General features: G+C 58.2%; 1 protein-coding gene across 3 annotated transcripts in view; it reads left to right on the top strand.

The window, feature by feature from the left end:
• Positions 1–3,255: 3,255 nt before the first annotated feature.
• CELSR3 (cadherin EGF LAG seven-pass G-type receptor 3) overlaps positions 3,256–14,075 on the top strand; it is a 28,065-nt gene continuing 17,245 nt past the window's right edge. For 2 of the 3 annotated variants that reach the window (XM_007168788.2, XM_057554470.1), the window contains exons 1-10: positions 3,257–8,091; positions 9,647–10,297; positions 10,726–10,951; positions 11,183–11,298; positions 11,639–11,727; positions 11,835–11,992; positions 12,534–12,697; positions 12,952–13,077; positions 13,168–13,337; positions 13,779–13,964. In XM_007168788.2, the coding sequence (XP_007168850.2) occupies positions 4,350–8,091; positions 9,647–10,297; positions 10,726–10,951; positions 11,183–11,298; positions 11,639–11,727; positions 11,835–11,992; positions 12,534–12,697; positions 12,952–13,077; positions 13,168–13,337; positions 13,779–13,964 (5,628 nt within the window). In that variant the 5' untranslated portion in view covers positions 3,257–4,349. Of the gene's footprint in view, positions 8,092–9,646; positions 10,298–10,725; positions 10,952–11,182; positions 11,299–11,638; positions 11,728–11,834; positions 11,993–12,533; positions 12,698–12,951; positions 13,078–13,167; positions 13,338–13,778; positions 13,965–14,075 lie in introns of all 3 variants that reach the window. The other variant, XM_057554471.1, reaches the window with a different exon arrangement.

A 14,075-nucleotide genomic window follows, 5' to 3' on the forward strand; every position in this document is an offset into this window, starting at 1 on the left:
AAGTTATAACCAGGTGAATGAGAGAGGTAGTAACTAGCTGGAGAACCCATGGTCTAGCCTCTCTAGAACAGGAATGGCTGAGTGAGTCAAAACTGGAGGGAGACATCTACAGTGTCTGGAAAAAAGTGACCAAGAATAGGAAAGTGTGAAAAAGATACAGGTTTCCCACCAGGGGACCCACAGAAAGATGGTGGTACCAGTCAAGGGCAGTCCTGTGCTTTTCTCTGACACAAGGTTACACTGAAAGGGTTCTGCAGTTTTCAGATAAAAATTGGAATGATGCTGAACAAGTGCAAAGTGAAATCAGAGTTTCCCTCCTTTGTTCGGTAAACACTGATAGAACACCTGTGTGTGAGGCAATGGGACAGGGGCTAGAGGAAAAAAATGAAGCTGTCTTAAGATGTGGTCCTGACTTGAAGGTGGCCATCAGACCCTGCACGTACAGAGCACTATGTCGGAGGGTCCGAGTGGAGGGAAGCATCACTTCTGGCTGGCAGCAGCAGAGAAAGCATTCCCCAGTCGTTCCTTCTTGGTTCCCAGGATGTCCTCTGTGCTTCTGTGTCACCACTTGGCCCACCCCATTCCAGGCACTTGCTTGTCTTCCTTATCTTTCTACATAATGTGAAATGGAAGCCTGAGAGGAGAAGGTCCCGCCTCACAGGTGTCTAACAAATGTGGGTGGAATTGATGTGTTACGGAAGTGTCACTCTATTTTGGTCCAGGTGGGTGGGAAAAAATTTGGGGAAAGGAGAGCTGATAAGATGGTGGTGGTAAGGGTAAGGTGTTATAATCAGAAGGTGGGAGCAACGATATCCCAACAAGCAAACTTAGTATGTGGCTTAAACCAGGTGATAGAACGCCAACACAGCCAAGGACCGCAAGAAGGTAGCTGGAAGCCCTCTGCCGAATAGGTTAGTCTGCAGAACTGGAAAGCTAAAATCTTTTCCTACTATCTACTCAAGTTTAACCAGAGCAGATGAAGAAATAATGAATAACTAGAGGGTCGTAACTTTCTAGAAAGATCAAGTAAGCACAGCACCCCCCAAAAAAGGTGAGGCTGAATGTCAAAGTGTAGAGGAAGCTTTTGAACATCTTTTTTTTTTTTCTCCTAGGAACTTTATGTGCTGTATTTTCTCTCTTTTTAAAATTGAAGTATAGTTGGTTTACAATATTAGTTTCAGGTGTATAAAATAGTGATTCAGTTTTTTTGGATATCTTTTTTTAAGTTTGTTTTTGGCGTCTTGGACTGTAAGCAATCAAGTAAGATGCCATCCCAAAAAGGAATGTTTGCAGGAACCAGAGTAGTTGAGTCCAACTATTCGTGATTCCTTTACACTTGAACAATACAATGGCATACAAGGACTCTCCCACACGAATCAGCCAGGCAAGCCAATACCAACTGTGCACGAGGGTGTGATGATGCTCCAGCAGGTACTGAGTGAAGGGGCCCAGCGGCCCTAGGCTCTGATAAGGAATAGTCTCAGGCTAGAAGATCATCCAGTTTTCAAGCAGAAACCTTAGGAGCCCACCGATCTTGCACTTACGCCAATAACCTAGGCAAGAGCCAGGCGTGCAAGAGCAAGACACCCCCCCCACCCAAGTAATCTATTTTAAGGAGTTAGATTTTAGCCCAGTGAGTTTGTCTAAGAAGAGCAGGGCAGGAGAGTTGTTATAAGACTGGCTAATGGTTAAGGTAAGGAGCTGAGAGGAGGTGAGGAATGGCAGATTGGAGGTCTTAGTGAGATGAAAGAACTGTTGGATAATTGAGCTGGATGGGTTGGCCAGGTCTTCTGGTCTGCTCTCCCAGCAAGGTACCCCTGGCTTGACTGGGAGGAAGGAGGGGGCAAACACAGGGAAGAAAAGGCACGAGGAGAGGGGTTGAGATGTCCTAGAGGGCAGTGGAAAGAGGACTTGGAAAAAGGAACTACACTTGGTTTGTCTTTACAGGGAGCATCAGAACCTGCCATTTGGGGTGGGGCATAGAGGTGAGTGCAGATGGAGAGGGAGAGGCTTTCATGGAACAGCAGCCACAAAGAGGACTATGGTGGAGGCAGAACAGCAGGGAGTGACACGGAGAGTCATCTGCAGTCAACAGAGGTGTCAAGGAGAGCTCTAGGTCTTGCTCTCCACAAGGAGCATCAGTTGAGGGCAGTGCTAACCCTAGTGGAGGGAGCAGGGCGTAACTTCCTTTGGCCATGGTCCCTTTAAGCCTCAGCACATTTGCCCACACTGCCTCCATGACCTAGGGTGGCTCCTCCATCTCTTGGTTATTCAGAGCTCTGCACGGGCATCTTCTGCAGATAGCTTTCCCAGATCGCTACGTTGGCTCAGGTGCCTCTTCTGGGCCCCCAGCATCCCTCTCCCTAGCGTTCCACCTGTCTCCCTCCTTCGTTAAAGTTTTCTGCCCTCCATTCGCTAGATTGTGGGCCCGGAGGGTGGGTGTGCGAACAAAACCATGTCTTTGGCTTCCCTCCTCCAGGCCCTACTCCGACTGAGCCCCCATCCAACCGAGTTCCGCCTTCGGCGCCTCTGCAGATGCTTCATCTTCACGCCCATAGGAACCCAGACCGTACATCTGGCTCTGACCTTAGGTAGTCCTCAGATTCAGAAAAACCAGAGGGCACCACTGGAGCCCACCCACCGGCTCTCCGTAGTCACTTGAGGCGCTTGAAGGAGGAACCCACGGGAACCCCGCCTCCTGGAAGCGAATAAGTCAAGGGGGGGGTGGCTAGGAATGCGCCATTTGATTGGTTGGTGGTGATGTCATAGGTACCGGTTGGGGCGGGCCAGGGGCCTTAGCCGGGGGATCTCTGCTGGTTCCAAGCAGGAACCGCACCCCTTGGAGCGTTCCGTGTCCCAGACCTAAACCCCTCCTCGGTCCAGGGACGCCTGCGTCCTCTGCTCGTGGCGCTGCAGCCCACTGTCGCTGCTGCCTTTGCAGGCTGGCCCGTAGAGCACCTCCTGGATTGTCTCTCCGGGATATTCTGGAACCGGAGGAGCCTCCTCCCCAAGACAATGAGTCTGCCATGGGGGCGGAGCCACCCATTGTGCCAATAGAAACAGTGGCTTTCTGATTGGAACGCTCCTCGTTCACCACTCCCCCGCCCCCGCCCGTCCTCTGTGACGTCTGTTCCGCGGCGTCTGCCCATTGGCCAGCCTGGGTCGACTTGCGCCGAGTAGCATAGCGCGGGTAAAACTGAGCTTCCGTTAGTCCCTACAAGGGGTTAAGGGATGCAGTCTTAGCGGGCGAGGGGCGGGGACCCTGGGAGGCCGGGCCGCAGCCGTGCAGCAATGCCGAGTTCCACGTGGCATTCCAGAGCACTCCAGAGACCCGCGGCCTGGAGACGGGAGTGTAGCTTCCAGTGGAAGAGTCCCCAACCCGGAAGACTGCTGGCGGCCAGCAAGGCAGGGAAGTTTGCTCCGTTGGGGCGCTCCAAACAGATGGTCGCGACATGTTTCATGAGTTAAAACTCGCTGATCGGGACCTCCCTGGTGGTCCAGTGGTTAGTACTCCGCGCTTCCACTGCAGGGGGCACGAGTTCGATCCCTGGTCGGGGAACTAAGATCCCGCTATGCCAGCGCAGCCAAAAACACAAAAGCAAGAAACAAACAAAGCAAAGTTTTGATCGAACAGTTAAGGCTGTTGTTTGGTCTGCTGGCACCCCAGGCCCCGTCCAGCCATCGTCCCCTCCGACCCCAGGATTCCATATGGTATCCTCGCCCAAGAGTCATGAGAACGCTTTCTCTGCACCTCATGGGCACCAAATTTTCAGACCAAAATCCGGGACAGGGTTCGAAACTAGTGCTCAGGAAGGGGGCAAGAGATCCGCAAGCAGAAAGCTGGAAGACGGAGCTGAGACAGCGCTCTAGGGGGAGGGATGCTGGTGAGGGCGGTGGCCACGAGGAGGGTAGAAGCAGGGGCAGTGAAGCGCCAAGCCCGGTTCAGGACCGTGGGCAGCACTTATGCTCCGCCCTCAATAAAGATGGCGGCAGTAACTTCGATATCCAGAGCTGCCATGCGCGACAGCCTGTACCATCGGATTTGGGGCTTCGGGGCGGAGGTGGAACGAACCATCGCAGCGACCGGGAGCCATGTTGGAGCGGCGGGAGGCGGCGGCAGCGTCGGGGATGCTGTGGTGGGGGCGGCAAAAGCCGGGGCCGCTCGCCAAAGGGACTCTGGCCGCGGAGTAGATGGTGCCCAGAGGGTGGCGGCGACGCGGAGCGACAGGCCTAGAGGCGGGGGGCCAGGGCGGTGGCAGGGCCCCGGGTGGGGGCCCGAGCAGCGAGGCGGGCCCAAGGCCTGGACCCAGGCGGAGGACAGTGGAGGCCGTGTGGGGAAGTAGGGGGTGATGGCGAGGCGGCGGCCGTGGTGGGGTCTCAGAGGGCCGACCACCCCGCTACTCCTGCTCCTTCTCCTCCTCTCTTTGTTCCCTCCTAGCCGGGAGGAGCTGGGGGGCGGCGGGGGCCAAGGTTGGGACCCGGGGGTAGCTGCTGCTACGGGGCCAGGGGCGCGGATCGGCGGCGGAGCCTTAGCTCTTTGTCCCGAGTCACCCGGGGTCCGAGAGGATGGAAAGCCTGGTCTGGGAGTCAGGGAACCTGTCTTCGTGGGGCTCCGAGGGGGAAAGCAAAGCGACCAAAGCGGTCGAGGGCCCCCTGAGCAGCCGGGGTTGGGAGCGGAATATGGAGTCAAGACATTTGGCAGCCGCGGGCAGGAGACAGGACAAGGACCAGGGTCTCTGTTATGCTGGCGTCCAGAGGTCTCCTCTTGCGGGCGGACAGGGCCGTTGCAAAGAGATAGTCTGTTGCCAGAACGTCTTTCCCCAGAGGTCCCGGGCCCAGAGAACAGCTCTCCTTTCCCTTCGGACCTTCGGATTCGGCCCTGTGGTTCCCAGCCGGTGTTCTCTCAGAGGAATACTGGGAGAGGCGCCCCCCAAAAAGTGGGAACCACGCGCTGCTGCGGGGAATTGTGGGCGCCGGGGTGCAGGGGTCAGAGCGAGAGAACCAAGACATCCCAAGCGAGGAGGACAGGGCCCCGGCCGGACCGCCCTCCCGAGGCCGTGGGATCCGGCCCCGGGCTGGATTCAGCACCTCGCAAGGAGAGGACAGCTCCCGCATCTGGTTCAGCACTGCGAGAGTCCCGGACAGCTCCCGAGCCAACGCCCGAGCGCATGCGCTCCCGCGTCCTCTTCCGCCGCCGCTTCCTCCCGCAGCGCCCGGGGCCGCGCCCCCCTGGGGGCCCGACCGAGCATGGAGCCTGGAGAATACCCCCAGCGAGCCGGGTCCGCCCCCGTCGCGCCGCGAACCGCCACCCACAGTTTCCTCAGTACAACTACCAGGCACTGGTGCCCGAGAATGAGGCGGCGGGGACAGCGGTGCTACGCGTAGTGGCGCAGGATCCGGACATCGGCGAGGCCGGACGCCTAGTCTACTCGCTGGCTGCGCTTATGAACAGCCGCTCGCTGGAACTGTTCAGCATCGACCCGCAGAGCGGCCTTATTCGCACAGAGGCTGCTCTGGACCGCGAGAGCATGGATCGCCACTACCTGCGCGTGACGGCGCAGGATCATGGCTCGCCGCGCCTCTCGGCCACCACCATGGTGGCCGTGACAGTGGCCGACCGCAACGACCACGCGCCGGTATTTGAGCAGGCGCAATACCGGGAGACGCTTCGCGAGAACGTGGAGGAGGGCTACCCCATCCTGCAGTTGCGTGCCACGGACGGTGACGCGCCCCCCAACGCCAACCTGCGTTACCGCTTTGTGGGGCCGCCAGCTGAGCGCGCCGCCGCCTCTGCCGCCTTCGAAATTGATCCGCGCTCGGGACTCATCAGCACCAGCGGTCGCGTGGACCGCGAGCACATGGAAAGTTACGAGCTGGTGGTGGAGGCCAGCGACCAGGGACAAGAGCCCGGGCCGCGCTCTGCCACTGTGCGTGTGCACATAACCGTGCTGGACGAGAACGACAACGCGCCCCAGTTTAGCGAGAAACGCTACGTGGCGCAGGTGCGCGAGGATGTGCGCCCCCATACGGTGGTGCTACGCGTCTCGGCTACCGACAGGGACAAGGACGCCAACGGCCTGGTGCACTACAACATCATCAGTGGCAACAGCCGCGGCCACTTTGCCATCGACAGCCTCACGGGCGAGATCCAGGTGGTGGCACCTCTGGACTTTGAGGCAGAGCGAGAGTATGCCTTGCGCATCCGGGCTCAGGATGCAGGCCGCCCACCGCTGTCCAACAACACAGGCCTGGCCAGCATCCAGGTGGTCGACATCAATGACCATACTCCTATCTTTGTCAGCACGCCCTTCCAGGTCTCTGTCCTGGAAAACGCGCCCCTGGGCCACTCAGTCATCCACATTCAGGCAGTGGATGCAGACCATGGAGAGAATGCCAGATTGGAGTATTCCCTAGCTGGTGTGGCATCTGATACACCCTTTGTGATAAACAGTGCCACTGGCTGGGTCTCTGTGAGTGGTCCCCTGGACCGTGAGTCTGTGGAGCATTACTTCTTTGGTGTGGAGGCCCGAGACCATGGCTCACCCCCACTCTCAGCTTCAGCCAGCGTCACAGTGACTGTGCTGGATGTTAATGACAATCGCCCTGAGTTCACTATGAAGGAGTACCACCTACGACTGAATGAGGATGCGACCGTGGGCACCAGTGTGGTGAGTGTGACTGCTGTAGATCGTGATGCCAACAGTGCCATCAGCTACCAGATCACAGGAGGCAACACTCGGAATCGCTTTGCCATCAGCTCCCAGGGGGGTGTAGGTCTGGTGACACTGGCTCTGCCACTGGACTACAAGCAGGAACGGTACTTCAAGTTGGTGCTAACTGCATCTGACCGTGCCCTTCATGATCACTGCTACGTGCACATCAACATTACAGATGCCAACACTCACCGGCCTGTCTTTCAAAGTGCCCACTACTCAGTGAGTGTGAATGAGGATCGGCCAGTGGGTAGCACCGTGGTGGTCATCAGTGCCTCTGACGATGATGTGGGTGAGAATGCTCGTATCACTTATCTCCTGGAGGACAACCTGCCCCAGTTCCGCATTGATGCAGACTCAGGGGCCATTACACTGCAGGCCTCACTGGACTATGAGGACCAGATGACCTACACACTGGCTATTACAGCTCGGGACAATGGCATCCCACAGAAGGCAGACACTACTTACGTGGAGGTGATGGTCAATGATGTGAATGATAACCCTCCACAGTTTGTGGCCTCCCACTACACAGGGCTGGTTTCTGAGGATGCCCCACCTTTCACCAGTGTCCTGCAGATCTCAGCCACTGACCGGGATGCTCATGCCAATGGCCGGGTCCAGTACACTTTCCAGAATGGGGAAGATGGGGATGGAGATTTTACCATTGAGCCCACCTCTGGCATTGTCCGCACAGTGAGGCGGCTAGATCGGGAGGCGGTGCCAGTGTATGAACTGACTGCTTACGCAGTGGACCGAGGTGTGCCCCCGCTTCGGACTCCAGTCAGCATCCAGGTGACGGTGCAGGATGTTAATGACAATGCACCGGTCTTCCCAGCTGAGGAGTTTGAGGTGCGAGTGAAGGAGAACAGCATTGTGGGCTCGGTGGTAGCCCAGATCACTGCAGTGGACCCTGATGAAGGCCCCAATGCTCATATAATGTACCAGATTGTGGAGGGGAACATCCCTGAGCTGTTCCAAATGGATATCTTCTCTGGAGAGTTGACAGCACTCATTGACCTGGACTATGAAGCTCGCCAGGAATATGTGATTGTTGTGCAGGCCACATCAGCCCCTCTGGTCAGTCGGGCCACTGTGCACGTCCGCCTGGTTGACCAGAATGACAACAGCCCTGTGCTCAACAACTTCCAGATCCTCTTCAACAACTATGTATCCAACCGCTCAGACACTTTCCCCTCAGGCATCATTGGGCGCATCCCTGCTTACGATCCTGATGTCTCTGACCACCTCTTCTACTCCTTTGAGCGAGGCAATGAGCTGCAGCTGCTGGTGGTCAACCAGACCAGCGGGGAGCTTCGACTCAGCCGCAAGCTAGACAACAACCGCCCACTGGTGGCCTCCATGTTGGTGACTGTCACAGGTGAGGGGCGGGGGTTAATCAAGTGAGCCAGTGACCTCAGCCTGTTAGGTCCTCAGGGGCCCCACAAGGCACTTCAAACCAACGAGGGATTTTCAAGCCTTCCAAGAATCCCTTAAGCTCTGGGTTCCTGCACCCCACAGGATCTGCCTCACAGGTTAGGGTCATATAGTCTCTGTTTAGGGTCTTGGGCAGTCTCCACAGAACCCCAAAGATTCTAGGGCATTAGCAGACCCCATAAAGACTGTAAAGAACTGTCTGCTGACTGTAAAGAACTGTCTGCTTGTTAATCTAGGGATAGCTCCCCTCCCTCTGAAAGGCTAGAGGTCCTGGGGTAATGCTCTGGAGGTCCCAGGAAAAGCCAGCATAGGCCAGTCAGCCCACACCACATCCCTGTTCAGATGAAGGGTTACTTTGGGTCTGGTATGACCCTCAGCCCATCTGTGGAGGAGAGGGAGGCCAGTAGTTTAGTGGCTGGGAACAGCAGTTTACTCTGGCAGCCTCAGGCAGAGAGCAGACCTGGCTGCTGTTGAAGGGGCTGACTAAGGCCCTGCCCTTTGGGGAAATGTCCAGAGGTCCACCTGCCTCTTTTCTGCAGTCATGTCCCCAGGCCTTCACAAGCTGTTCCCTCATAGGAGAGCGCAGGCAGGAGAAGCTCTTGCAGTCCTGAATACTGGAGGCTGAAGGGGTTGGGAGAGACTTTACCAGTGCTTATTCCCCAATTCTGGAGCATGGACTCCTGGCACTGCCAATGAAGGCACATTCATCCCTCAATTCACTGGACAACCAACCCTGTTGGCCACCCAGTGTGTACTAGGGTCTGGAGACAAGGCATGTAAGCACCTCATGCTCATTTCTGGGGGTGGGCACTTAAATCGCAGGACCCAGGTCTGGGGTGATGGGCAGCTTGCTGATTCAAGGATGCTGAGGAGGAGGTCAGAGTCCAAAGCCCTCCTGGAGAGAAGGAGCTTGCTGACCCAGGGTTCTGGGGGATGAGGTTGAGTGGTCACAGGGTTAGGGACCCTTCTAGTGCCCTGGGAAAGCAGTTGACTGACCAGATATAGGGGATGGGTGATCCCTGACCTAGAGGGATACTTTTGGAGGGCATGTTTTGCTGGTTCTGCAATGCTGGGGGATGAGGGGAAGGAAAGTCAGTGGTCAGTGGCCTTGGTTCCTCTTTCTGTCCTGATTGGCCTGCTGACCATGATAACTTGGGGAAGGGTGGGTTACTGATCACTTAGAGACCTTCTTGTGTGCTTTTGGAGGAATGACTTGCTGACCCATGGGCACTGTTGGGGCAGAGAGGGGGTTGGTTGATCCCTGGCTCAGGCCCTTCCCTGTGTTGGAGGGAGGCAAGAGGAAGCAGCAACTTGTTGACACCTTGATGCTGAGAGAGTTGGTGATCACAAGCTTCAGACCTCCTTGTGTCCTGGCATGGTCAGCCTGCTAACACAGAGGTGCTGGGGGACTGAGCAGTCACTGGCCCCAGCCCTCTTATGTCCCAGGGAGGAGAAGCCGCTGACCCCAGACTGACCACTTCCCCCACTTCCGCCTGCAGATGGGCTACATAGTGTGACGGCGCAGTGTGTGCTGCGCGTGATCATCATCACGGAGGAGTTGCTGGCCAACAGCCTGACCGTACGCCTTGAGAACATGTGGCAGGAACGCTTCCTTTCGCCACTGCTGGGCCACTTCCTGGAAGGCGTGGCCGCAGTACTTGACACACCTGCCGAGGACGTCTTCATCTTCAACATCCAGAACGACACAGACGTGGGGGGCACCGTGCTCAACGTGAGCTTCTCAGCGCTGGCGCCACGCGGGGCCGGGGCTGGATCTGCAGGTCCCTGGTTCAGCTCCGAGGAGCTGCAGGAGCAGCTGTACGTGCGCCGAGCCGCACTTGCCGCCCGCTCTCTCCTGGACGTGTTGCCCTTCGACGACAACGTGTGCCTGCGCGAGCCCTGTGAGAACTACATGAAATGTGTGTCCGTGCTGCGCTTTGACTCCTCTGCGCCCTTCCTGGCCTCCGCCTCCACGCTCTTCAGACCCATCCAGCCCATCGCAGGCCTGCGCTGCCGCTGCCCCCCAGGCTTCACGGGAGACTTCTGCGAGACGGAGCTCGATCTCTGCTACTCCAACCCTTGCCGCAATGGCGGCGCTTGCGCGCGGCGCGAGGGCGGCTACACCTGCGTCTGCCGCCCGCGCTTCACAGGTGAGCGGGGCGCGGGGCAGGGTGAACCTGCAGTGCAAGTGAGGATTGGGCATCACTTGACCCAACCGGGGTCGATTTGGGCGCCGTTAGTCCAGAAGCGGTAGAACCTGGCCCAGAGGGAGCCTAAGGCCGCGAAGAAATAGAGGCTTTGGTGGGGCCGAGGTAGCGAAGGAGGCGTGGCCCTGGGCAGAGGCGGGGCCCTGAGGTCCGCGGTAGTGGACAGGGCGGGACCATGGGAGGGGCTTGGTCGCAGCCAGGCGGGGAGGGGGGGCGGGGTCAGGTATAACGAGGGGCTGCCCACTTGAGGGAGCCGGACTTTTCAGAGGTCTTGGCGCTCGCCTGGAGCGCGTGGCCTTCGGAGGGGCGGGGCCCGCTGGCGCTTTGGCGGGCGCGGTCTTGAGCGCCTCTGACTGCGGCTTGACCCCTAGGCGAAGACTGCGAGCTAGACACGGAGGCCGGACGCTGCGTGCCCGGCGTCTGCCGCAACGGGGGCACCTGCGCCAACGGACCCGACGGCGGCTTTCGCTGCCAGTGCCCGGTGGGCGGCGCCTTCGAGGGTCAGCGCTGCGAAGTGGCGGCTCGCTCCTTCCCGCCCAGTTCTTTCGTCATGTTCCGCGGCCTGCGGCAGCGCTTCCACCTCACGCTGTCCCTCTCGTAGGTGCCCGCCCGCATCTGCGCACCTGCACGCGGTCCCCACTACCTTCAAGACCCAGATTCCTGACTGCCCCACCCTGGCGTCCCATAGGACACCGCCCCCTCCTCTCCCTCTCTCACCACTTCCTCTCTCACCCTAGCCTCCTGGGTGGGCTCCCTCAAACCTTCTTGTCACAGGGATGGTGGGTGTGAGGAGGGGTCCGGCTTGTGACGCGGCACCCCCCACCCCAGGTTCGCCACGGTGCAGCCCAGTGGGCTGCTCTTCTACAACGGGCGCCTGAACGAGAAGCATGACTTCCTGGCCCTGGAGCTCGTGGCTGGGCAAGTGAGACTCACATATTCCACCGGTGGGTGCCCCCGCGGACTAGTGTGGGCGCGAGTGGGTGCAGGTATGGGTGAGATGGCTGAGGGGTGCAAGCCCCACGGGCACACCTGAACACACACCTCCACGCCCAACAGACAACAGTGAGGACCACTTTCCCTATGGGAAAGCCCATCTCTCCACGAAATGTGTGCTTCTCCTACCTGTCCAAAGGCATTCTGGTCCAGCCAGTGTGGCCACCAGTGGGGGGAGTTATCTGATGCATCCAGGGTCACCCTGGGAGTAGCTGTGCCTGCATGACTGGGTGGGAGGAAGAGGGGGACTTAGCAGCTCCAGACAAGCCTCCACACACATCCACCCCACAGGTGAGTCCAACACAGTGGTCAGCCCCACAGTTCCAGGGGGCCTGAATGACGGGCAGTGGCACACAGTGCATCTGAGATACTACAACAAGGTGGGCACCACCCTTGGCATGGGAGTATGGGGGGAGCTGGGATGCCAGGTTCTGCCCCTCAGGGGTCACCCTGGGGGTCCTGTTGAGTGGTGTGCCTGGGTCTCTAGCCCCGGACAGATGCCCTGGGAGGTGCTCAGGGCCCCTCCAAGGACAAGGTGGCTGTGCTGAGCGTGGATGACTGCGACATGGCTGTGGCTCTGCAGTTTGGTGCTGAGATTGGCAACTACTCATGCGCGGCTGCTGGCACACAAACAAGCTCCAAGAAGTGAGGCCCCCAGCCCCTGATCCTCAAGCCCTCTGCCTGCCAAAGCCCACTCCAGGCCTTCCAATACTGCCTACCAAACTCCCCATCCTTCCCCAAACCACCGTATTTCCCTCTCCCCACTAGGATGCTGAAACCCCACCTCACCTTAACCTCCCTCTCTGTGTTCTGCCCAGACTGCCCACTCCCACACAGTCCCCAGGCACTCACTCCCCCAAAGTTTCCACTCCCCTGGTCTCTCTAATGTCCCACAGCCCACCTGACCCCCATCCCCTCCCCCAGCCACCCAAATGCCTCCCTTTTTCATCTTCATCCTCAACCCCAGCCTCTTCCACCTTTCCCCAGACCATCTGCCCATCATAAACTCTCCTTTGCACCCCCGCAACGGAAGTAAGTCTCCAGTTCCTTCCTCAGCCTGATCTTACCCTCCCAGCTCAATCACCATACCCTCTGAGTCCTACCCCCTCCATTTCCTATGCCCCCCACCAGGAGCAAACCTACCCTGGCCCCAGTCCCACCAATGACCTGGACCCCTGACCCCCAGGTCCCTGGACCTGACAGGCCCTCTGCTCCTGGGGGGTGTCCCCAACCTTCCCGAGAACTTCCCCGTGTCCCACAAGGACTTTGTTGGCTGCATGCGGGACCTGCATATTGATGGCCGCCGAGTGGACATGGCATCCTTTGTCGCAAACAACGGCACCATGGCAGGTAGGCCATGTCCTCATCATAGGGAAAGGGTGGAAGGCTATATGGATTAACTCAAAATCTGACGTCCTACTTGTCTCCTTTCCTGGCAAGCAGAATGCTGCAGCCTAGCCTTGAGGACCTGAGTCCTACCAATTCTACCCTCCGAGAGAACATGGGGCTAAGATCATGGCCACTTTCAGCTCCCCTGGACCTCTGTGTTTTCCGCCCCCCACCACCTTGTGTTCTTACATCCTCTATGTACCTTCCTCTCCCAGGCTGCCAGGCCAAGCTGCACTTTTGTGACTCAGGCCCCTGCAAGAACAGCGGCTTCTGCTCAGAGCGCTGGGGTGGCTTCAGCTGTGACTGCCCTGTGGGCTTCGGAGGCAAAGACTGTCGGCTCAGTGAGTGGGCAGTCTGGGGCAGGAGGAGCCTGCAGGGTAAATTCTGTTCTTGAGGTGAGGCCTGTGACCCTCCTCCTTTTATCCCACCAGCTATGGCCCATCCCCACCATTTCCGTGGCAACGGCACACTGAGCTGGGACTTTGGAAATGACATGGCTGTGTCTGTGCCGTGGTACCTGGGGCTGGCATTTCGGACACGGGCGAAGCAGGGGGTCCTGATGCAAGTCCAGGCTGGGCCACATAGCACACTCCTCTGTCAGGTGTGTCTGTCCTCCTGATCCCTCCCTAGACCCTCAGCTCTCAACCTCTAATGCACCAGCAACATTCCTGTGGTTTCAGGCCTGGTCACACAGCATACTTCTGTGCCAGGTGTACTGACTATACTTGACCCTGCTCTGGACCCGGGCCCTTGACCCTCTTCCCCACTATCATATCCTCTGCAGGTGCAGCATACCAGCATAGCTCTCTTGTGCCACCTGCACTAATCCATGACCCCTCGTCCTGACCTCTGCCCCCTAACTTCACTCTCTGCTGCATAGTGTCCCTGGGCACAGTGCCCTATGTGCCAAATATAGCCTTGTCCCTGCTGTACTGACCTCTGATATTCTTGACCTCTGAGCCCTTTGATCTCACCTCCTGATACTCCTAGCCCCAGCCAAACTTGGGGCTCTGACCCCAGGGCTGTGCCTCTCTACCCGCAGCTGGATCGGGGGTTGCTGTCTGTGACAGTGACCAGGGGCTCGGGCCGTGCTGCCCACCTCCTCCTGGACCAGGTGACTGTCAGTGATGGCCGATGGCATGATCTGCGGCTGGAGTTGCAGGAGGAACCAGGTGGCCGGCGGGGCCACCATGTCCTCATGGTCTCATTGGACTTTAGCCTCTTCCAGGTCTGACCTCTAACCCTGGGGTGGTCCATTCTCAGCCTTCAGACTAGACCCACCTCATTTGACCCCACCTCTAGTCCTCTCACTTCCCTCCACTGCACATAGTCTGATATT

Source organism: Balaenoptera acutorostrata, chromosome 10 (assembly GCF_949987535.1).
Source record: "Balaenoptera acutorostrata chromosome 10, mBalAcu1.1, whole genome shotgun sequence".
Classification (NCBI taxonomy): Eukaryota; Metazoa; Chordata; class Mammalia; order Artiodactyla; family Balaenopteridae; genus Balaenoptera; species Balaenoptera acutorostrata.